Genomic DNA, 26,227 nt, shown 5'->3' on the forward strand with positions numbered 1-26,227 from the left:
AGAGTTCTGCACAGCAGTTATAAAGGAAAGAACCCAATTTACCTGCCAGTGAATCTTAAAACCTGCTGAAGCCAAGAGTTACTGTGATTCTGTACGAGCTGCTACCTGTTTATGCCAGTATTGAGTAAATCAACTCAACTTGCATTAGAGTTTGGACCTTACTCATTTGAGTTCCCACCAATTACGAAATTTCTGTGTAGCCGCTGTGTGGCCTGACCTTGGTGCGTCAGATCCAGGTAGGAGCACTGTGACACCCCCCATAGTCATACGACCGCTCGGCATCCTAACCCTGGAACTAGTAGAGCCTCTGGGGATGGGCTCACTGCACACTGCATATGCACGTACAGGAAAAAGTAACTGATGTAACAAACTACAGTTGAAAGTTGGTCTGCTTTTAATCCTTACCTGAGCCTTATCCAGAAGACCAAACAATGTTTGTATATTCATCTCTGGATGAACCATAACTGCATGTGCAGGGACCTGGGCCCAGTTACAATCTGCATATTGAGTAACCTCTGCCCTAGCACCATTTGGACACAGCAACTGGAAATCAGAAGATTTTAAATTCTTTGCCCATTCGTCTTTAATATTATTTCCTAGAAAGAAAACAAGTAGATGTAGAATGTATATCTTTTCATTGTATTTTATTAAAGTTCCACCTTTAAAGGGAATGTGTCATCAGAAAATGACCTATTGTTTAAAGTTTTAAATAACAATGTCTACACAGTATCAAAATGAAACTCTAATATCTTTATAATATATTTTGTTTGAAACTCCAGCTTTGAAGGGTTCACACTAAACAGAAGCAGCAAAGTCATCCAATAATGTGTGAACATAACCTAATATGTATATCAGAGAGCAAAGATCTTCACAGCCTCGTGAAGTGAACAAGGTTGTCATGAGCAGTGCCTAAAATTCCTTGTAGCTGTGCAAATATTAACATGAGAAATCATGACAGCAAACAGGGGCAGATATACCAATGGAACCTATGCAGTTGCACAGGGACCAAGCAGATAAAAGGAACCACTGCAAACCTTGGGGTGCTGCCACATGTTTAGTTTTTTTTTATGCAGTTTTTGACACCAAAATAAGGAGTGAATTATATAAGGAGAGAAAGTATTAAGGGTGGATATTACTTCCCCTATTTTTTTTAATCCATTCTTGGTTTTGTCTTTAAAAACCGCATCAAAAGGCCTCATGCACACGACCGTTGTGTGTTTTGCGGTCCGCTAATTGCGGATCTGCAAAACACGGATGGCGTCCGTGTGCGTTCAGCAATTTGCGGAATGGCACGGACAGCCATTATTATAATTGCCTATTCTTGTCCGCAAAACGGACAATAGGTTATATTTTTTTTGCGGACCACGGAACGGAGCAAAGGATGCGAAAGCACACGGAGTGCTGTCCGCATCTTTTTTGGCCCCACTGAAGTGAATACTGCGGCTCGGATGCGTACCAAAACAACGGTCGTGTGCATGAGGCCAAAAGCACCCTCAAAGCAGCTACCTACTCTGTAGGTTGTATGTAAGGGACTGAGCTAATTCACTTAAAAGGGTTTTCCGAGACTTTTATACTGATGGATAGATGATGAATATTTGATCGATGTGGGTCGGATACCCCGGACCCTTGCCAATCAGCCTGTTTGAGAAGGCACCAATGCTTGAAGTTGCACCACAGCCTTCTCACAGGTTTCACTAGACCATGTGACATGATGTTCATCAGGCACATTGCCTAAGTGCAGCTTAGCCCCATTGAAGGGAATGAGGCTGAGCTGTGATACTAAGCACTGTGCTTAATGAGCAGGGAGAAGACCACAATGCTACTGCAATGTCTGGTGCCTTTTGAAACAGCTGATCTGCAAGGGTCCCGAGTGTTGAATTCCCGCCAATCAGATACTGATGACCTATAGGAGAGGTCATTGGTTTAAAAGTCTTGGAAAACCAAATTACTGGTGAATTGTTAGAGAGACATAAAGGGAATTGCCCGACAGTAAACTATTGTATTTGATTCCTTAAAGGGGTTTTGTCACTTCAGCAAATTACATTTATCAGGTAAAGAAATACAAGCCACTTACTACTGTAATGTTATTATCCATATTGCTTCCTTTGCTGGCTGGATTAAATTTTCTATCACACTATACACCACTCTTTTCCATGGTTACGACCACCCTGCAATCCAGCAGAGGTGGTCATGCTTTCAAACTATAGCAGGGGTGGCCACCCTTACAGACACAAAGAGCCCCCCCCCCCCAAAAAAAAGTATGACTACCAGGAGCCGCAAGCTATACATTTACACACAAGACCATATTTTTCGCCCTACAAGATGCACCTAGGTTTTAACAAAGAAAAATAAGAGAAGAAAATAGGTCTGAGAAAAATATTTTTTTCTTATTTTTTATTAGCATAGAAAAAAAAAATCAGATCCCTATTCCTCCTCTGTCCTAAAATAAAATCCCCAGACCTCCAAATAAGACCCCCAATACTCAGATCAGACAACACAAATCAGACTCCCAGTGTCAGACCCTCAGTGCTCAGATCTCCCCCCAATGCTCAGACCCCCCCTTTTCAGATCTGACCCCCCATGCTCAGACCTGACCAGCGCATGCTCAAACAAGACCCCCCATGTTCAGATCTGCCCCATGCTCAAATCTGAACCCCATGCTCGGATAAGACCCCCATTGCTCAGATCAGGACCCCCCATGCTCAGATCAGGACCCCCCCATGCTCAGATCAGAGCCCCTTGCTCAGTTCTATAATTTAAAAAAATCTCTTCCCTCTCCTGATCAGGCACTGGGCTCCTGCTCAGGCACCTGCTAATCTGTAGGCCTAACACGCTCTCCACTGTGACCTGATGAGCACAACATTAGGTCATAGTCCGTGTCTCCACATACTACGTTCTCACACTGTGTGCATCAGGACGTAGTGGAGAGTGAGCTGGAGCTACAGTGCCCGATCAGGAAAAGAGATCTGAGCATGGGATGGAGATTGAGCCACCTGACTGCTTCCCGGCTCGACAGCTAGAGCCTCACTTGAAGAAGCAAAGAGCCACATGCGGCTCAAGAGCCACGGGTTGGCCACCCCTGAATTATAGGAAAAAGGGTCGTCCACTCTGGTACATAGGCTGGTGCTTTTTCCTACAGTGTGCAAGCACAACCACTGCTGCTGGATTGCAGGGTGGTTGTAACTATGGCAATGAGCAGTGTATATGGACAATCACAATACATTAGTAAGTGTCTTGTATTAACTTTGTCTACATGATAAATGCCATTTGCTCAAGCGAGACGACCCCTTTAATCTCATAGTTGGAAGGCTTCAGACTGGAGCTTTCCTATGAAAGAAGCAGTTAGATGTTATTGATGTTTGGGGCTTCAATAAGGCAGAGTTTGGTAAATGAACCTATGAGGTTAGCATGTTCTACTCCCCCACTGCTAATAATTAGAGTGAACATTCGATTTTTGTGAAATGTGGAAAGGGTTGTAGGAAATACCATCAGAGTTTTCAAACACCGTGCTATGCTTCACAAATGCCACGTCTCCATCTTTAGCCACGCACCTGCAGTCATAGACACAGAAAAAAAAAAAAAAAAAAAATTCAACATTCATTAGAACAACTCAAGGAGATAATACAAGCATATTTATGTGCATATGTTGAAAAACAATCTGCAATGACCCAGTTTTATGTTTCTAGAAAGTCTTTTACAGGAAACAGGGTTTTGGATCCCACAGGACACTTACTTAATGATCAAGCAGAGAGCTTGTGAACTGCCTGATCATAGAGGCGCCAGTCATCTCTTGTCCCAGTACTCATCAGTGTAGGAATAGGAAGCTAGAAATAACCCCTTTGCTAGCTCAGACCGCCTGGATTGTTTTTTTAACCCATATAACTTGCCTATGCCTGCATGTTCATTACCATTATCCTTAGGAAGAAAATCTCTGAAATCTTCCTGTAATCACTGGAGGCCACTAAGACTGAAGACTCCAGGAATATTTGGAACAAGGGTGAGGTTGCTCTTTTTAATATTGTATTCAAAAGTATTTTACTGACTTCATCTGCACTCCTTTCTCTATGATAGTTCATAGATGATTGGCTAAGGCCGAATGCACACGGCCGTGGAACATGGACGTGAGCGGTCCGTGGTATCCCGGCTTGGAATCCTGCTGACAGCAAGAGCGCATGGCTTCATTGGTTGCTATGATGCCGTGCACTTCATTCCGCCGCTGCACTACAGTAATACACTGGTATGATCTATACGAGTGTATTACTGTAGTGCAGCGGCGACATGAAGTGCACAGCGTCATAGCAACCAATGACGCTGTGCGCTCCTGCTGTCAGCAGGATGCCTGGCCGGGATACCAAGGACCGCTCATGTCAGTGTTCCACGGCCGTGTGCATTCAGCCTAAATTGAAAAAATTTGTAAAAGGTGCAGTGTGCCATTTAAAGGGGTTCTCCAGGAATTAAGAAAATGAAAATACTTAAATATTACTTTATTATTAATATATTCCCAAATACCTTCCTTTAGTTATAATGGCTCATTTTGTCTTGGGAGCAACCATTCGGGGACGGCGGCCATTTTATTTCTCCTGATGATTGCTCCCCAGACAAAACAAGCGATTATAACTAATGAAAGGTATTTGTGAATGTATTTCATCCTTCAACTGCCTCCTGAGCTGTGATAGGGAGAGCATGGACACGCCCCCTGAGCTGTGATAGGGAGAGCTGAGACACGCCTCCTTAGCTGCAGCAGAAGAGACACTCCCCTTGAGCTTTCAGCTTGATATAAATCTAGCAGAGCAATGAATTGAGAGATCTAGGCATCTATGTAAGGTACAGGGCTGTCCGAATTATTTTTTTGTTCTTTCTATGTTCCTAACTAGGCAAATATAACAACTTTACAATTAACTCACTTCATCTGCAGTGCCTGGTTTATCAGATTTGACTGCGGGTCACATGACCTGTGATGTCAGCTTCTCTCCCTGCTCTGATAAAGTTTGTTTACAAGCCTGTAAACCAGACGTCACTGTGCTGGTCACGCCCCCCTTCACTGCCGGGCTGTCTGCTCTGTCCTAGGATTCTTAACCCCTTCAGCTGCACAGACTGGGTAGCGGCAGGCAGTGAGGAGACAATGCTGGGCACTGGAGCTGACAGACTACAGAGAGCATTGCACAAAAAGGTAGGGGGGAGATCCTGTGTGTATTAGCAGTGTCATTATACAAGTGGGACTTTTAGTTCTACACTTACAAGTTACTGTTGATTCTCCCAGCACTCAGGGCAGCTCTTGTATCCACTCCCTAAGCAGTGTCATTATACAGCTGGGACTTGTAGTCCTACACATACAACATGCTGCTGAGTCTCCCAGCAGGCAGACATGTCACTCAGGGCAGCTCTTGTATCCACTCCCTAAGCAGTGTCATTATACAGCTGGGACTTGTAGTCCTACACATACAACATGCTGCTGAGTCTCCCAGCAGGCAGACATGTCACTCAGGGCAGCACTTGTATTCACTCCCTTAGCAGTGTCATTATACAGCTGGGACTTGTAGTCCTACACATACAACATGCTGCTGAGTCTCCCAGCAGGCAGACATGTCACTCAGGGCAGCTCTTGTATCCACTCCCTAAGCAGTGTCATTATACAGCTGGGACTTGTAGTCCTACACATACAACATGCTGCTGAGTCTCCCAGCAGGCAGACATGTCACTCAGGGCAGCACTTGTATTCACTCCCTTAGCAGAGCAGGGGGAGGGCAGAGATTGTTTTTATTCCACATAAACAAAGGGCCAGAAAAGAACCAGGGAAATGAGGAAATATATTTTTTTTTTTTGCATAAAACTTGCTTAGCTTAGTTATATATTGCTGCCCATCAGATTTTCAGTGCTATATATTTTTTTTTCATAACTCGGACAACCCCTTTAAGTATTTTGATTTCCCTTACCCTGGGTTCACACCTGAGCGTTTCTCAAACGCGCGTTTTACGCGCGTTTTTGTCGCGCGTTCTTATGCGCGTTTTTTGTAATAGTAAACGCGCGTTTGACGCGCGTTTGTGTCATTGACTGCAGTGTCCTATGGCCACAAACGCGCGTCAAAACGCCCCAAAGAAGCTCAAGTACTTGTTTGAGCGTCGGGCGTTTTACAGCGCGTTCGTACGCGCTGTAAAACGCCCAGGTGTGAACCATTCCCATAGGGAAGCATTGGATTTCATGTCTTGAGCGTTTTACAGCGCGTTTGAACGCGCTGTAAAACGCTCAGGTGTGAACCCAGGGTAATTCCTGGAGAACCCTTTACTGGTGCCTTTACACGTGGTGGACAATTCTGCCAGACAATACACAGGTGTGGATTTTTACACAGATTGAGATGCAGAGTTCTCAGAATTTTGATGTGGATTTCTGTGAGGACTACATCCCCTGTAGAAATGAATGGAGACATTCAGCTACAGAAAATCGTTACCAAATCATTAACTATATTGCTGAACCTGCAGTGCAACACAGCACAGTGATTGACTCTTTTCAATACCATAGGAGAACATGGGGAAGTTTTTATTTGGTGTAATTTTCCACCACCTGTGGCGGCACCCTAATTTGACTAGTAAAGACCTATTGAAATAGATATAATATAAACAGTGCATAGAGTCTGCAATCATGGTTTAAGATACTCATCATTAAGGTTTATTTTTTCATATATTCATCATTAATGTTATCACAACAAATCCATGCTCTGCACTACTATGAAAGGGGCACTATGCCCTGCTCCTCTTAATTTAAAAAAACAACAACATTTTTATGAATATAATGCTAACCTGCAACACTACTGTGTAATGAAGCAGTAGGGGGAAGTGGGAATTCTTCTGCAGATTTTTTCAATTACAGATCCATGAAAAAATAAGTGACAATGGGCACTGTAATATCCAACATGACCAAATGCCTCTTTACGCAGACTGGTGCACCGGCAGTTAACAGGAATGGACTACACATTCCTGATCATTTCCTGCTGAGAGCTACATTTACATGCAGCACTCACCTCCACTGTATTGGTATGAGTGAACTCTACTGCCTCGCTCATCCCCATACAGATTCATTGTTTCTAGGCAGCAGAGTGCTGTTTACACAGGATGATCTGCTGCTCAGAAATCTGATGATTTTGGTTACCGAATCAATGATACTTTCACCCAATGAATGAGCGTTTTATTCATTCATCAGGTGATCAGTGGCACCTTTACACAACTCACTTATCAGGAACAAGCATTTGTACGTGATAATTTGCCTGTGTAAAAGGGGTATTTACACTAATGGTTTTTAAATAGAATATTAAGCCTTTCAGGCCCAGGCCATTTTTAGCAAATCTGACATGTGTCACTCTGGTAATAACTTTAAAACGCTTTTACTTATCCAGGCCATTTTTAGGTTTTTTTTCTTGTCACATACTGTACTTCATGACAGTGGTAAAATTGAGTCAAAAAAATATTTTTTATTTATAAAAAAATAGAAAATTTACAAAATAAAAAAAAATAGCTAATTTCCAAATTTCACTTTCTCTACTTTTATAACAGATCGTAATAACTCAAAAAAGTTACTACTTTACATTCCCTATATGTCTACTTCATATTTGGATCATTTTATAAACACCCTTTTGTTTTTTGGTGACATTAGAAGGCTTAGAAGTTTAGAAGCAAATCTTGAAAATTTTCTGAAAATTTCCAAAACCCACTTTTTGAGGACCAGTTCAGGTCTAAAGTCACTTTGTGAGGCTTACATAGTAGAAACCACCCAAAAATTGACCCCATTTTAAAAACTACACCCCCAAGGTATTCAAAACTGATTTTACAAACTTTATTAATCCTTTAGGTGTTCCACAGGAATTCATGAAAAATGGAGATTACATTTCGGAATTTCACATTTTTTGGCAGATTTTGAATTTTAATCAGTTTTTTTGAACTAACAAAGCAAGGGTTAACAGCCAAATAAAACTCAATATTTATTACCCTGATTCTGTAGACCATATGTGGTCTTAAACTGCTGTACGGGCACACGGCATTGTGCAGAAGGAGAGGAACGCTATATGGTTTTTGGAAGGCAGATTTCACTGGGATAATTTTAAGCTGCCATGTCACATTTGCAGACCCCTAGAGTAGAAACTCCCAAAAAATTACCCAATTTTTGAAACTACGGGATAAGGTGGCAGTTTTGTTGGTACTATTTTAGGGTACATATGACTTTTGTTTGCTCTATATTACACTTTTTGTGAGGCAAGATAACAAAAAATTACTGTTTTGGCACCATTTTTATTTTTTTACAATGTTCATCTGACAGGTTAGATCATGTGGTATTTTTATAGAGCAGGTTGTTACGGAATCGGCGATACCTAATATGCATACTTTTTTTTATTTATGTTTTACACAGTAACAGCATTTTTGAATAAAATAAAATCATGTTTCAGTGTCTCCATATTCTGAGAGCCCTAGTTTTTTTTTTTTTTTGGGCGATTGTCTTAGGTAGAGTCTAATTTTTTGCGGGCTGAGATGACGGTTTGATTGGTACTATTTTGGGGTGCGTATGACTTTTTGATCGCTTGGTATTACACTTTTTGTGATGTAAGGTGACAAAAAATGGCTTTTTTGACACAGTTTTTTTATTTTTTTATGGTGTTCACCTGAAGGGTTAGGTCATGTGATAATTTTATAGAGCAGGTCGTTACAGACGTGGCAATACCTAATATGTATACTTTTTTTAATGTAAGTTTTACACAATTATATCATTTTTTAAACAAAACAAAAAAATCATGTTTTAGTGTCTCCATAGTCTAAGAGCCATAGTTTTTAGATGATTGTCTTAGGTAGGGGCTAATTTTTGCAGGATGAGATGATGGTTTGATTGGCACTATTTTGGGGTCCATATGACTTTTTGATCGCTTGCTATTACACTTTTTGTGATGTAAGGTGAGAAAATAGCTTTTTTGACACCGTTTTTTTTTTTTTAAGGTGTTCACCCGAGGGGTTAGGTCATGTGGTATTTTTATATAGCAGGTTGTTATGAATGCTGCGATACCTAATATGTATTTTTTTTACATTTAACACAATAAAAGCATTTATGAAACCCAAAAAACACGCCGTAGTGTTCCCATAAGGTTCCGTTCCATACCATTCTGCATCTCCGGATTTGCGACCCATTGAAGTGAATGGGTCTGCATCCGTGATGTGGAATGGCCACAGAATGGCGCCCGTGTATTCTGGATTCGCAAATGCGGTCCGCAATACGGCAACGGGGCGCACACGTTCGTGTGCAGGAGGCCTTAGAATGCATCACAATACTTTTGTATTGTGATGCATTGGCTGTAAGTGCATTACACACTGTAATACACTTACAGTCTTCCTGCCTGTGAGATCCAGGGGGCTGGATCTCACAGGCTCTCCCGAAAGGCAGCAACGATGCCTAAGGAAGGCATCGGGCTTCCTTCCCTGTCATTGGTTCCCCATCACAGCAGCGCGTGGACCCGATAGCTGCTTCCTCCCTACACGGACATCGCGCGTGCCACGATCAATGCTGACCACGGCCGTGCAGGGGTTAATGTGCCGGCAACGGTAATTTCACCGATACCGGCGCATACAACAGGGGTCCGTCTGTCAGTGACTGCCGGACCCCTGGAGCGGATCGGGTGGGCGCAGCTCCTGCACCCGCCCGATCAGCGCGCCGTACAGGTATGACGCTGGGCATTAGGGGTTAAAAGTAATCAACAGGGAAACAACAGGCTGATAATATATTCCTGACTTATTTTGGCAAAAAAGTTGTCAAATCTACATTTCAATCTATTCATTTGTATGATTCTGTTATGTATGTTTGCACGCCTAGCTTCCAGCAGTGCTGCATAATGACATCTCATCACTATGATTCTGTCAAAGCAATGCCTAGACATCAGTAAAGCTGGTGTCATACAGATTCCTTATTTTTAGACATAAGAAGGTAAATACAAGCTAGATAGAACAGGTGTACCCTTGCATGATTGAAGCATTCATGACCACCACACCATTTAATGTCTATGCGAACTCTTAGTACAGTGTTCAACTGGCTCCAGAGGTGCTATAGAATTGAATGGAGCTGTGGTCACGTATACGCACTCACTCCATTCACACAGGGGACTCGGGCCTTTGTTCTTGTGATCGATGGGGGTCACAGCTCAAACCCCTGAGGGCCCGTTCACAAATTGTTTTTTGGAGCTGATTTTGGAAGATTTCTGCCTCCAAAAACGCCTCAAAACAGCAATTGCAAAGGGAGGCATCACTTGCTTTTTTATGCATGGAAAAAAGAAGCAGTATGCTAGAGATGAGCGAATTATTCAAAAATTAGATTCGGCTGCTTTTACGAATTTTACCCCCAAAAAAATTGCTTCACGAAGCGCATTTCTTTTTACGTAGTGGGTGCAATGACAGGGAGTTCGCCGCTCCCCGTCATTGTACACCTCAGATGCCGCTTTCATACATGATCGCAGCATCTGATATAAATAACAGTGTAAAATTTTTTTTGGGGGGGGGGGAATCATACTTACCTCCCCCATTTGCTTGCAACAGGCCGGCTGCCACAATCTTGCTTGATCTTGCAGTATTTGGTCAGTATTTTGCATATCAAAATCCGGAGTGGAACATACAGAGAAATAGTGGATTTGTGCCTCTTCTGTGTTTTAGACCCGCTCCTGGTTTTGTCTTCGAAATACTGATGCAAAATACTCACCAAATACTGACCGTGTGTAGCTGGACTTATTCACATATCTGTAGGACCTTATTCCCTTTCTGTGGGTGGGCAGCAGCTCATCAAGCGCCTTCATCTCCCAGAATGCATTGCAATTAGCTCTTGCTAATTCATTCATCCCCGACATAGAAAATTATCCCTTGTGTACAGTCCCAGAGTTATATATTGTATGTAATGCCCCACAATTCCCTTCTCCACTGTCTAGAGCAGGGATCAGCAACCTTTGGCACTCCAGGTGTTGTGAAACTACGACTCCCAGCATGCTCCATTCACTCCTTTGGGAGTTCTGAGTACAGCCAAGGAGGTGTGCATGCTGGGAGTCATAGTTTCACCACAGCTGGAGTGCCGAAGGTTGCTGATCCCTGGTCTAGAGAGACATATAGCTATGTACTGTATTTATATGAATTTAAAAGTATGGATGAATGAAAGGTGTCTGCTTCACCTGCTTCTCTATGAGATCGCTCTGTCAGCACTGGGAGGAGAAGGGGAGCAGGGCTTGTTATTCCACCACTGAATGCAGGAGAAGGTGGACCAGAAGGATAAACAGCAGGGGTGCTAACAAACAGGAAAATGTACATAAAAAAAAGAGCTATATTTTTTGCATGTGTGCTGAAATCATACCTCATTTGCAGTGTCATGGGATAACCCACCTCTATCATCCTAACAGAATCCCTTTATCTGACCAAAGATTCAAGTTTGTTCTTAACAAAAATATTTTATTGACATTTTCGGTATCTCCACAATGGAGGTTTCATACCTCTTAATAGATAGACAGATAGATCATTTTGTTACTTTACCTAAAAGCTCCCGAATCTCCATAGTATTGTTCCTTGCTGTTATTTTGACATTCGCTACCTACAGATCCATTACCCTTACAGAGTTGGCATAGTTTGGATGAAGAGTCCTTTTCATTTGCCCCTGGCACACAACTCTCAGAGAAAAATTCACTGACCGCTTTATTATAAAGAGAAGAAAAAAATATTATTCTTTACATGTTTGTGATTTATTACATTTAAGAGATATAGAAACAAATTAAACAGTTGCCCAAGATGGTGCTTTCTGTCAAGTACCAAAAAAACATGTAGCTTGCAAGTTTTCCGACCCAAAAAGTGCTTACTAGGATCATAAGCCCTCTTGAAAAAAAATCAGTGATAACAAGCACCCTAACAGCTTATCGAGATCTTGTCTGTGCTCTGGCGTCTGCCTAAACTGCTGCACAAGTATCCCCTTAGGTGTGATGGCTCCCAGAAGGGAAGCAAGGTTGCAGGGAGGTGGTGAAACTGATGGCCACATACTTTCCTAGATCCCAGAAGGGACTCCCATAGAGGCACTGCACCATGGCAAATAGGGGACGCACACACATGCATACTTTCAAGGTTAGTTGGTGTAAAATTCATCATGTCCTCAAGCTGAGCCTGAAATAAGGCTAAATGTAGGACATTAACACACAAGGGGAGATACTAACCCAATTGGGATGACAAGTTTCATTGACAGAATCAATCACATCATGCTCAGGGCAGGGTATGTGAACATATACATTATTTAGTTCTTTTCAATTCTGTCATTTTAAGCATGGTCTGCAAAAAATTCTAATCTGTATAAGCACTCAGGGGTGCACCACTAATGAGGCCAGGTGAGGCGATCATCTCAGGTAGCACCAAGTAGGGGCAAGAGGAGGGCAGCAGAAGGGCCATGGGACAATGAGTGCTTTCATTGTGGCAAAGGGGTTAGGTTAAGAAATTGGCATGGGGGGGTACCGTTTAAGTTTTCGCCTCAGGCACCAGAAAGGCTAGGTGCACCCCTGCGAGCACTAGTACCCACAACAAGCTGTCCATTCTCAGGACTAAATAGCTGATTTTTAACTCGATGTAACGAAACATGCAGTATACAGGTCCTTCTAAAAAAATTAGCATATTGTGATAAAGTTCATTATTTTCTGTAATGTACTGATAAACATTAGACTTTCATATATTTTAGATGCATTACACACCAACTGAAGTAGTTCAAGCCTTTTATTATTTTAATATTGATGATTTTGGCATACAGCTCATGAAAACCCCAAATTCCTATCTAAAAAAATTAGCATATCATGAAAAGGATCTCTAAACGAGCTATTAAACTAATCATCTGAATCAACTAATTAACTCTAAACACCTGCAAAAGATTCCTGAGGCTTTTCAAAACTCCCAGCCTGGTTCATTACTCAAAACCGCAATCATGGGTAAGACTGCCGACCTGACTGCTGTCCAGAAGGCCATCATTGACACCCTCAAGCAAGAGGGTAAGACACAGAAAGAAATTTCTGAACGAATAGGCTGTTCCCAGAGTGCTGTATCAAGGCACCTCAGTGGGAAGTCTGTGAGAAGGAAAAAGTGTGGCAGAAAACACTGCACAACGAGAAGAGGTGACCGGACCCTGAGGAAGATTGTGGAGAAGGACCGATTCCAGACTTTGGGGGACTTGCGGAAGCAGTGGACTGAGTCTGGAGTAGAAACATCCAGAGCCACCGTGTACAGGCGTGTGCAGGAAATGGGCTACAGGTGCTGCATTCCCCAGGTCAAGCCACTTTTGAACCAGAAACAGCGGCAGAAGCGCCTGACCTGGGCTACAGAGAAGCAGCACTGGACTGTTGCATGTCATTCGGAAATCAAGGTGCCAGAGTCTGGAGGAAGACTGGGGAGAGGGAAATGCCAAAATGCCTGAAGTCCAGTGTCAAGTACCCACAGTCAGTGATGGTCTGGGGTGCCATGTCCGCTGCTGGTGTTGGTCCACTGTGTTTTATCAAGGGCAGGGTCAATGCAGCTAGCTATCAGGAGATTTTGGAGCACTTCATGCTTCCATCTGCTGAAAAGCTTTATGGAGATGTAGATTTCATTTTTCAGCACGACCTGGCACCTGCTCACAGTGCCAAAACCACTGGTAAATGGTTTACTGACCATGGTATTACTGTGCTCAATTGGCCTGCCAACTCTCCTGACCTGAACCCCATAGAGAATCTGTGGGATATTGGGAAGAGAAAGTTGAGAGACGCAAGACCCAACACTCTGGATGAGCTTAAGGCCGCTATCGAAGCATCCTGGGCTTCCATAACACCTCAGCAGTGCCACAGGCTGATTGCCTCCATGCCACGCCGCATTGAAGCAGTCATTTCTGCAAAAGGATTCCCGACCAAGTATTGAGTGCAAAACTGAACATAATTATTTGAAGGTTGACTTTTTTTGTATTAAAAACACTTTTCTTTTATTGGTCGGATTAAATATGCTAATTTTTTGAGATAGGAAATTTGGGTTTTCATGAGCTGTATGCCAAAATCATCAATATTAAAACAATAAAAGGATTGAACTACTTCAGTTGGTGTGTAATGAATCTAAAATATATAAAAGTCTAATGTTTATCAGTATATTACAGAAAATAATGAACTTTAGCACAATATGCTAATTTTTTTAGAAGGACCTGTATATGCAAAGACACACAATGATGACTACAGTTCCCTCCTACACCCACCTCTGTCAATGTTACAGCCTTCTGGTCTGATCAGACCCTTCCTAGTCAGCAGACCGATTGGGATATTCCATCCAGCTGATTGCATATACTCTGAGTGACAGGACTTTCTGCCCTTCAGTTCATGAAAGGTAAAGGAATCCTGAGTCGTCTTCTTAACCACAGCCACTGCATAGTAGTTGTCAGACACGTCATTTGCTAGATGGATAAGGGAAGTTATAGAAATTATTCGATATTATAATTGTCACAATCTTGATTACACTGATAGAAGTGTTCAACAATTTTTCAAACTACTAAAAGATCTTTATTGGTATGATAAATTAATATATGTAAATGTATCTTTCTAAAATATTAGTCACTGTAAATACATATGGACAAGTTCAATTTGTTGTTAATAGATTTTATACCAGAGTAAAACCTACGGCATGTAACTATCATGTTCACTCCATGCTAACGTGTGCACACTGTCAAGTTCTGACCGTGCTGTTTTTGGAGTTTGCAACTCACTATTAGGAATTGTAGACATTGCAGAAGACATTGCTCCCCTTGGCTAGAATTTCTATGTAAGAGAATGCATCTTATAGAGCAGTGTTACCCAACTTCAGACCTCAGGCCCCATCTGTTATGATTTGAGCATATCCCACAGAATAAATACCTGCTGGAGCCTAGAATTTTTTTATTTTAGACCACGGGACTACAGGCCCCAAACATCACCGGACATAAAACATTAAGTGATTATGTGGCTGGAGATATATTAGAGGGTCATTGGATGTCAATTTTATTGCAGGCCAGTGGAGTACAGGCCCCAAACATTAGGCATTCACCGGACAGAAAACATCAAGTGATTATGTGGCTGGAGGTACATTAGGCGGTCACCGTATAACAATTTTACTGTTGGCCAGTTAGATTACAGGACCCCAAAATTATGCATTCACCGTACAGAAAAGATAAAGTGATTATGTGGCTGGAGGTATATCAGATGGTCAATGGATATCAATTATACTGCAGGCCAGTGGACTACAGGCCCCAAAAATTATTTATTCACCGGACAGAAAACATCAAGTGATTATGTGGCTGAAGGTATATTAGACGGTCATTGGATAACAATTTTACTTCAGGCCAGTGGAATACAGGCCCCAAAAATTATTCATTCAACGTACAGAAAAGAACAAGTGATTATGTGGCTGGAGGTATATTAGACGGTCATTGGATATCAATTTTACTGCAGGCCAGTACAAATACATGTCAAATACATGTGTTTAAAATAACTAAAAATATAAAATTGGATTAAAAACATGGCTAACGAAATCCCCCCCTTGAATGAACCCCAAATGATAATAGGTGAAATTCGATTACACGTGGTTGTCACAGGTGTTAAAATCCTCCGAGGCCCCAACAATTAGGCATTCACCGTACAGAAAAGATCAAGTGATTATGTGGCTGGAGGTATTATTAGATGGTCAATGGATATCAATTTTACTGCAGGCCAGTGGACTACAGGCTCCAAAAATTATTCATTCACCTGACAGAAAACATCAAGTGATTATGTGGCTAGAGGTATATTAGACAGTCATTGGATAACAATTTTACTTCAGGCCAGTGGAGTACAGGCCCCAAAAATTATTCATTCAACGTACAGAAAAGAACAAGTGATTATGTGGCTGGAGGTATATTAGACGGTCATTGAATATCAATTTTACTGCAGGCCAGTACAAATACATGTCAAATACACATGTTTAAAAGAACTAAAAATATAAGATTGGATTAAAAACATGGCTGACGAAATTCCCCCTTTTGAAAAAAAAACAAATGATAATAGTTGAAATTCGATAACATGTGGTCGTCACAGGTGTTGAATTCCTCCGTGGCCCCAAACATTAGGTATTCACCGGACAGAAAAGGCCTTTTATGCAGCTGTATTTACACAAGACAGGGACCATTCTTAGTTCTGTGTGATGGCGAATATTTGTGGGCTGGCATGAGGAAATTCAATTAAACGTGGTCGTCACAGCTGTTGAATTCCTCCAAGATCCATGTCGTGAGCTAGGTGAGTTTGCTTATCGGTCACAATCCCCCCTGCTGCGCTGAACGTCCTTTCGGACAGGACACTGTGCCAGCTCTGGCCACAGGTCAAGCCTACACACCCAGTAGTCAAGGGGTTCTCAGAGTGTCCACATCGGCCATTAACCCGATGTAGTCGGATACCTGTCGGTCTAGGCATTCCCTGAGGCTGGATCCGGAGGTAGACAGTCGATGGGTTGGCTCCAAGAATGATCTCATACCTGAAATAACCAACACATCTTCAAACCGCGCTCTTCTTGCATGCGCTGTAGGATTGGTACCCACAACTGTTTCTCTGTGGGTGGAAATTCCTCTGCCAGCGCCCGCAACAGCAGAATGCAGCATCTCTCATAGCAAGACCTGGGAATGCTGCATTCTGACAGCCCTCTGTGATGCTGCTAACATGTCCGCCATTTTGGGTTTGTACCAGGGGTCTAAGTACGTTGCCTCCCACTCCTTGCCCTTTATGCTTTTTATACTGGGGGTCCCTCTTCAAACACTGGAGCATGAATGCCCCCATTTGCACTAAATTGGAAGTGGTGGAGCGGCCTGGCTCCTGCTCATCGCCCAAGAGAATGTCGTCTTTGGTTTCCTCCCCCTAGCCATGGATAACACCAGGGATCCCCAAAAAGTTTAAAGCCTGCTCTTCTTGCTCCTCCTCCCCCCAGGCATCATCCTCCTCTGACTCCTTTTCAGACTGCTGCTGACTTGTCTCAGATGGAGTAGCCCTTCCTGGGAATTTATTCAGCATTGCGACTTCCTCATCTTGCTGCTCCTTGATGGCTTGATCAATGACACAACGCAATGCACGCTTCATAAAGAAGGCATAAGGTAGGATGTCACTGATGGTGCCCTGGCTGCGACTGACCAGTTTGGTGATCTCATCAAATAGCCGCAGAAGTCTGCCTGCATCGCGAATGTCCTGACACAGAGGTCGTACAGGTAGTCGTTAACGGCACGTTTTTGCTGGAGCAGCCTATCAAGCATATACAAGGTGGAGTTCAAGCGCGTTGGGCAGTCACAAATCCAGACGTCTGACGGGCAAGTGGTGTCGCCGCTGAACATCAGCAAGGCGAGCCATGGCCGTGTAAGATCTTCTAAAATGGCCATAGATTTTCCTGGCCTGCCACAAGACGTTGTGGACTCCGGGGTATTTGGCAATGAATCGCTGCACGACTAAGTTCAGAACCGGTGCCTGTGTGTCATTTTGCCCTGTTTCAGCGCGCTCAGCAGATTGGCAACATTGTCGCACACCACTTTACCAACTGTAAAATTGAGCGGGGTTAGCCACTGATCGGCCTGTGACTGCAGAGCTGAAAGGAGTGCAGGACCGGTGTGGCTCTTAGCTTCCAGACACAACAGCCGCAGCACAGCATGGCAACGTCTCACTTGGCACTTCGAATAAGTTCTGGAGAGCTGGGGGGGTGTAGCGGAAGAGGCAGTAGCAGTGGAAAAGGAGGAGTCAGCCGAGGAGGAGACAGAGGATGGAGGAGGAGGAGGAGGAGAAGAAGAGGCAGGCCTGCATGCAATCTGTTGCGGTAACACCAAATCCACACGGCTGCCACGGGTTGCATGCTTGACAGCCGTCAGAAGGTTCACCCATTGGGCAGTAAAAGTTATGTACCTTCCCTGCCCGTGTTTGCTAGACCACGTGTCTGTGGTCAGATGTATCTTGGCACCAACACTGTGTGCCAGAGATATATTCACTTGCCACTGAACATGGCCATATAGCTCTGGGATCCCCTTCTGGGAGAAATATTTCCTTCCAGGGACCTTCCATCGCGGTGTGCCAATGGCCAAAAATTTTCTAAAGGCCTCCGAGTCCACCAGTTTATATGGCAGTAGTTGGCGGGCTAGTAGTTCCGACAAGCCAGCGTTCAGCCGTTGGGCAAGAGGGTTATCCGGCGTCATCAACTTTTTACGTTCGAACATTTGGGCCATTAAAGCCTGCCTTTTGCCAGATGAACGCGATGACAGCACAGTGGAAGGTGGAGTGTAGGACAAATGGGAGGAGAGATGAGAAGGAGAAGAAGAAGAGGCAGGACATGGAGCACCGGAAGTGTGGGTTCTGACGATGTTGCTCCCACTGGGCTCGGTGATTGGAGACCATGTGCCTTCTCAAGGTGGTCGTCCCTAGGTGAGTGTTGGGCTTACCGCAACATATGCGTTGACAGCACAGGCTGCAGATGGCAACACTATTGTCAGCAGCTGACATGTTAAAAAAAGCCCACACTGCGGAGTCATGTGCTGGCATCCTGGGAGCGCCAGATGTGACCGTGCATGGTGGATAGCTCACTCCAGATACATTTGCAGTCTACTTTTTGCCTCCTGTGCACTGCGAGTTCTGCCTGCTTCTCCTCCTTCTCCTCCCTATATCAATCCCCTCTATCAATATTTTGTGGAAACAGGTATATACAACCCAATAATGAGTATTTACTGGAAGCTGGTAAAACAAACCCCATAATCAGTGTTTGGTGGAAGCCGGTGTATTAAATGTCTCAATCAATATTTGGTGGAAGCCAGTATATCAACACCCTCTATCTGTATTTTGTGGAAACAGGTATATAGAACCCAATAATTAGTATTTGCTGAAACCTGGAAAATAAAACTCCTTAATAAATTTTTGGTGGAAGCTGGTGTATCGCATGCCTCAATAAATATTTGGTGGAAGGCGGTATATCAATACCCTGTATCAGTATTTTGTGGAAACAGGTATATAGAACCCAATAATGAGTATTTGCTGGAAGCTGGTAAATCAAACCCCTTAATCAATATTTGGTGGAAGCTGGTGTATCGCATGCCTCAATAAATATTTGGTGGAAGCCGGTATATCAATACCCTGTATCAGTATTTTGTGGAGACAAGTATATAGAACCCAATAATGAGTATTTGCTGTAAGCTAGTATATCAAACCCCTTAATCAATATTTTGTGGAAGCCGGTTTATCGCAGGCCCCAATCAATATTTGGTGGAAGAAGGTATATCAATACCCTGTATCAGTATTTTGTGGAAACAGGTATATACAACCCAATAATGAGTAGTTGCTGTAAGCCAGTATATCAAACCCCATAATCAATATTTGGTGGAAGACGATGTATCACAGGCCTCAATCAATATTTGGTGGAAGCCGTTGTATCACACCCCTCAATAAGTATTTTGTGGAAGTAGGTATATCGCACCCCTTAATCAGTTTTTCTGTGGGCAACAGGTATATCACAAATAGACTAAAACAGGCAAGTGGAAGTAATGTATCAAAATATCAATTTATTATAAAATATAAAATATGGGGAAAAGACAGGATGGTATACAGTATACAGAAAAGCAAAGGGCCATACAACACCATAACATACACCTATCTACCTATGCATCAATAGAACACAGGGTGGTATAGCAGATGAAGGGAGAGGGGCTCTAGCTCCGGGACAACCAATGCTGTGTAACACAAAAATAATCGCCACAATGGGGCTATATGCTGTTAATGCAGAAAAATCATACCTTGGTGTCCATGAGCTATCCCTCACATCCCAAAATACATGGGCAACAAGACTGACAAATATAAAAGGTAAATCCTCAAGTCAAGTCAGTATCCAGATCTTAAAAGGTAACAATAGTGAACCTGGAATGTCTAGAACCCACTATGGATGGATGTAAAAGTGCCAAAGGGATGTATGTAAAAGTGCCAAAGGGATGCCATGCTATACTAGACATTCCAGGTTCACTATTGTTACCTTTTGAGATCTGGATACTGACTTGACTTGAGGATTTACCTTTTATATTTGTCAGTCTTGTTACCCATGTATTTTGGGATGTGAGGGATAGCTCATGAACACCAAGGTATGATTTTTCTGCATTAACAGCATATAGCCCCATTGTGGCGATTATTTTTGTGTTACGCAGCATTGGTTGTCCCGGAGCTAGAGCCCCTCTCCCTTCATCTGCTATACCACCCTGTGTTCTATTGATGCATAGGTAGATAGGTGTATGTTATGGTGTTGTATGGCCCTTTGCTTTTCTGTATACTGTATACCATCCTGTCTTTTCCCCATACTTTATATTTTATAATAAATTGATATTTTCATACATTACTTCCACTTGCCTGTTTTAGTCTATTTTGGATACTGTACAGGTGGAAACTGTAGCTGTCTAGTTTGACAGAGAGGTTTTTTGTAGGTTAATTAACAGGTATATCACAGCAGTTGCAATTAGTTATTCGAATAGCGTTTGTCCCTATATATAGCTGCGGTATCTCAGCAGAACCGCACACAACTGCTGCACAATATAAATGCACTATAATATACTTTCTATGTTAGAAGGTATATTATAGGTATATCACACCCCTATATCAGATTTGTTTTTTGGGGGGCAACAGGTATATCACACCAGTTGCAATTAGTTATTCGAATAGCGTTTGTCCCTCTATCTGGCTGCAGTATCTCTGCAGAACCGCACACAACTGCTGCACAATACAAATGCACTATAATATACTTTCTATGTTAGAAGGTATCTTTTAGGTATATCACACCCCTCAATCAAATTTTTTTTTGGGGGGGCAACAGGTATATCACACTAGTTGCAATTAGTTATTCCAATAGCATTTGTCCCCCTGTATAGCTGCGGTATCTCAGCAGAATCGCACACCACTGCTGCACAATACAAATGCACTGTAATATACTTTCTATGTTAGAAAGTATATTATAAGTATATCACATCCCTCGATAGCACACCTATATCAGTCCTTAATTAAAAGGACTTTTGTGGCCCTATTAGCTAGCATTTGGTGTCCCTAACAGTCTGTCCCTGCTCCAGACAGCAACCTCTCCCTGCACTGGCAAAAAAACTGAATGTAAAATGGCTGCCAGATCGGGTTTATTTATAGGGTAGTGGGTGTGTCCATCTGCTGAAACGTCTCAATTGGCTGTCCTGTCCCACCTTATGGATGTGTAATCGGTCAAAGTTCTGCACAATGCAAAGAATATGGTGCCGGCGGACATCGCCATATGTTTGCCTGTTCAGCGAACCGCGAATGAGCAAGGTTCGCCGCAAAGCTACCTCTGGGTGAACCGCAAGGCCATCTAGTCATCATCTTCTCCATTCGGTCCAGATAACTACTCTCAGCTGCACCTCGTCTCTGCAGAGTGTGACACACAGACATCTTGGCCTCCTCACTTTTCTGTACCCCCAAATACTATGCTGAAGAAAAATAAGTGCTCCCCCGTAGTAACAGTACTCCTCATAGTTCCACCAATAGTAATTCCCTTCTAGAATGCCCTCATTAGTAATACTGACCCCTAAAGTGCCCCAACAGTGATAGTTTTTCCCAAGAGTGCCCCAATTAGTAGAACAGCCCTCCAGTATTAATAATGCCCTTACAGAGCCCCCAGTAGAAATAAGGCCCCCTATTGTTCCCCCCGTGGTAATAAAGCTCTCTACAGACCCCTTACTAGTAATAAGGCCCCCCCCCCATAGTGCTCTTAGTAGAAATAATGCAGATCTATAAGTCCCTCCTATAGAGCCCCCAGTAATAAAAACGCCTAATGTCCCCTGGATTTAAAATGCCCCCACATTTCCCCCAGTATTTATAATGCCCCCCTACTGGTATGATACTTATCCTGAAGTGCCCCAGTATTTATATCACCCCCTACTGTTATAATGCCTTCACAGTGCCCCCAGTATTTATATTTCCTCCTACTGTTATAATGCTCACCCTGAAGTCCTGACAGTATTTATATTGCCCCCTACTGTTATAATGCTCGCCCTGAAGCACCCCCAGTATTTATAATGCCCCCTGCAGTGCCCCCTGTAGTTATATTCCTCTGTTTACTGTCCTCAAAAATTATAATTCCTCAGCCCCTCAAAAATACAGTCCCATCTAAATAACATCACACCATCTCTTCTGCCCCCTCTAATATACAGTCCCACGTAAATAACATCACCTACTCCCCAGCCATCTTTAACATACCATCCCATGTAAAGAACATCACCCCGTCAATATTCAGTCCTATGTAAATAACATAACTCCCTCCCCCAGACACCTTCTACATACAGTCCCATGTAAATAAAATCACCCCTACCCAGCCACCTCCAACATGTAGTCACATGTAAATAACATTACCCCTCAACATTCAGTCCCACATCCCATGTAAATAACACCACCCTGCTCCAGCCACCTCCAACATGCATTTCCATATAAATAACATCACCCCCTCAACTTTCAGTCCCATGTAAATAACATCACTCCACCTCACTGTCCTATGTGAATAACTTCCCTCCCTACAGCCCTAACATACAGTCCCAATTAAATAACTACAATTCCAAACATTGCACTGCATCTCACACTGAGTATTTTACCGCTTCACTTACCTCTCCTCATGTAGTAGACCTCACCACAGCTTTTTCCCAGGACTTCTCTTCACTGCTGAGCCATCCTCTCCTGATGATGGTGAGATCATGGCAGGTCCTTTTCAGCTACTGCATTCAGAACTGATCACATGGACTGATGTCATCACAGGTCCTTCAGATCTTGCAGGGCCTCAGATTCAATTGTTTTGCCATCCTGAGGATGGCAATACAGTTGGATCTGTCTGGCAGGCGTTACATTCGGGGCCTGGGACAAAATATCAGGGGCCCAAGCCCTGAATGTTTTAACCTAGCAACGCCCCTGACCTATGGTAAGTCCTGATGCATTGAAACTAATTATATCACCTGCTAAATACTAAGGAGATCCTGAAAACCTGACCGTTAGGTGGGCCCTGAGGACTGTAGTTGAGGAACACTGTTATAGAGGAACCCTGGAGGAAAACCATGATTCAACCAGAGCTTGCTTACTAAGACTTGTGCCTCCATCTTTTGTGCAAGTGTTTGTAGCTTTGCACTTCAACAACACTCAGCTGCCTGTCTCCTATCTTTTACCCGCACAACAACACCAAGGACACCCCACATTCCATCAGGCAGGAGACTCTACACGGGTGTGCCCCAGTGGGAGAATTTACTGTTCCCAACAACCCCTATTCACTGTGACCACCCTGGGAATGAAGGAAAAATAAACGATGTGCATCACAACCACTTCATCCTTTCCTCACACTCTCTCTAGGTAGCTGCAGATCTTCACATTAATTTAGCCTCATGTTATGGGGCTAAGCATTGTGTGACTGACCATTGCAGTTATTGCAAAAAAACACATCCACTTATTTTCTATGATGTGGCTTTCAAATCCGCACACAGAAAAATCCATGCCATATGAAATATCATGTGTTTTTTTTTCATCAAAACCAATAGGATGCAGATTGGGAGTGTTTTCCATTAGGATTTCAGACATGGAATCTGTGCCAAAATCCAAGCAGAAAAAAAAACTTGTGAACATACCTTAATGGCAGTATGACAAATCTGAAGAGGGACCTGTTACACCAGCAGAATAATACAGTTCTGGCCAGAATTTTCTGCTTGACAATGAATTTATTTTCCGAACTTTAAACCTTGGCCCATTCATCTGTTTGCTTCTTTATCAAGAAGTCTGATACATGACGTTTAACTGAAGTTCTATTTATAATTCAAATACTCTATATTTTTTTTAAAGTGGAGTTACACCAATACTTTACTGCAGCCCCTTTATTAGGGTGTTCCATCAAGGTGTTATTTTAGGATGTCTACTGACCATTTGTTATCTGTTGATTGGATGACTACCGTTTTTTCAAATAGCTACATATATTGTGTGCAGAAGGTGTATCTACTATAGAGTAGACTCCTTCTCCAAGCTACACATGCTTATTTTAAAACCTTCACATTTAAGAAATAAGAATAAGGCATGTTAAAATACACCCTTATAAACATGAGAGTGTCGAATCAATCCCTGGTGGTCTGTGGCACCACCTCAAGTTATGTGCTGTCTATGTACTGAGAAGAAACATGGTACTGTAAAATATATGAGCTTTAAATCAATATGAAATTGTATTGAGGGCCTCACGCTGTGATATGATGGATAAAGGGGCTTCACTATCTACTGGGTCACCCAGTCCCAGTACGTGAAAGATAATAAAAATGAGAAAAAAGGTGGTAGGCACTCCTCTTACTGGTTTTGCATGCAGCACTATTTATTTTTTAAACAACAGTAAACACATAATGTAGATTAATTAAAAAGGAAAAAAATATAGAAAAATAAATATACTATAAAATGTTAGTTAATCAGTTAAAATCCAGGTATAGACATGAATCCATTGTAAACTAGTACTCCATTAAGGTAAAAAATCATACATAATTATTAGTCAGTGATATTGTTATACCCTCTGTACAGATTCAGTTTTCTGTACCCCAAATACTATGCTGAAGAAAAATAAGTGCTCCCCCGTAGTAACAGTACTCCTCATAGTCCCACCAATAGTAATTCCCTTCTAGAATGCCCTCATTAGTAATACTGACCCCTAAAGTGCCCCAACAGTGATAGTTTTTCCCAAGAGTGCCCCGATTAGTAGAACAGCCCTCCAGTATTAATAATGCCCTTACAGAGCCCCCAGTAGAAATAAGGCCCCCTATTGTTCCCCCTGTGGTAATAAAGCTCTCTACAGACCCCTTACTAGTAATAAGGCCCCCCATAGTGCTCTTAGTAGAAATAATGCAGATCTATAAGTCCCTCCTATAGAGCCCCCAGTAATAAAACGCCTAATGTCCCCTGGATTTAAAATGCCCCCACATTGCCCCCAGTATTTATAATGCCCCCTACTGTTATGATACTTATCCTGAAGTGCCCCAGTATTTATATCACCCCCTACTGTTATAATGCCTTCACAGTGCCCCCAGTATTTATATTTCCTCCTACTGTTATAATGCTCACCCTGAAGTCCTGACAGTATTTATATTGCCCCCTACTGTTATAATGCTCGCCCTGAAGCACCCCCAGTATTTATAATGCCCCCTGCAGTGCCCCCTGTAGTTATATTCCTCTTTTTACTGTCCTCAAAAATTATAATTCCTCAGCCCCTCAAAAATACAGTCCCATCTAAATAACATCACACCATCTCTTCTGCCCTCTCTAATATACAGTCCCACGTAAATAACATCACCTACTCCCCAGCCATCTTTAACATACCATCCCATGTAAAGAACATCACCCCGTCAATATTCAGTCCCATGTAAATAACATCACTCCCTCCCCCAGACACCTTCTACATACAGTCCCATGTAAATAAAATCACCCCTACCCAGCCACCTCCAACATGTAGTCACATGTAAATAACATTACCCCTCAACATTCAGTCCCACAGCCACCTTAAACATATACTCCCATGTAAATAACATCACCCTGCTCCAGCCACCTCCAACATGCATTTCCATATAAATAACATCGCCCCCTCAACTTTCAGTCCCATGTAAATAACATCACTCCACCTCACTGTCCTATGTGAATAACTTCCCTCCCTACAGCCCTAACATACAGTCCCAGTTAAATAACTACAAGTCCAAACATTGCACTGCTTCTCACACTGAGTAATCTACCGCTTCGCTTACCTCTCCTCATGTAGTAGACCTCACCACAGCTTTTTCCCAGGACTTCTCTTCACTGCTGAGCCATCCTCTCCTGATGATGGTGAGATCATGGCAGGTCCTTTTCAGCTACTGCATTCAGAACTGATCACATGGACTGTGATGTCATCACAGGTCCTTCAGATCTTGCAGGGCCTCAGATTCAATTGTTTTGCCATCCTGAGGATGGCAATACAGTTGGATCTGTCTGGCAGGCGTTACATTCGGGGCCTGGGACAAAATATCAGGGGCCCAGGCCCTGAATGTTTTAACCTAGCAACGCCCCTGACCTATGGTAAGTCCTGATGCATTGAAACTAATTATATCACCTGCTAGATACTAAGGAAATCCTGAAAACCTGACCGTTAGGTGGGCCCTGAGGACTGTAGTTGAGGAACCCTGGAGGAAAACCATGATT

General features: G+C 42.8%; 1 protein-coding gene across 1 annotated transcript in view; it reads right to left on the reverse strand.

Annotated features, from left to right (window-relative positions):
• The window catches only part of LOC122936187 (melanotransferrin-like), a 141,778-nt gene that overhangs the window by 12,952 nt on the left and 102,599 nt on the right, over positions 1–26,227 (reverse strand). Inside the window, exons 11-14 of the mRNA XM_044292268.1 lie at positions 14,239–14,433; positions 11,532–11,688; positions 3,487–3,551; positions 406–596 (exon numbers count right to left, since the gene is read on the reverse strand). Of these exons, the coding sequence (XP_044148203.1) occupies positions 406–596; positions 3,487–3,551; positions 11,532–11,688; positions 14,239–14,433 (608 nt within the window). The remainder of the gene's footprint in view (positions 1–405; positions 597–3,486; positions 3,552–11,531; positions 11,689–14,238; positions 14,434–26,227) is intronic.

This window comes from Bufo gargarizans, chromosome 4 (genome assembly GCF_014858855.1).
Source record: "Bufo gargarizans isolate SCDJY-AF-19 chromosome 4, ASM1485885v1, whole genome shotgun sequence".
Lineage (NCBI taxonomy): Eukaryota > Metazoa > Chordata > Amphibia > Anura > Bufonidae > Bufo > Bufo gargarizans.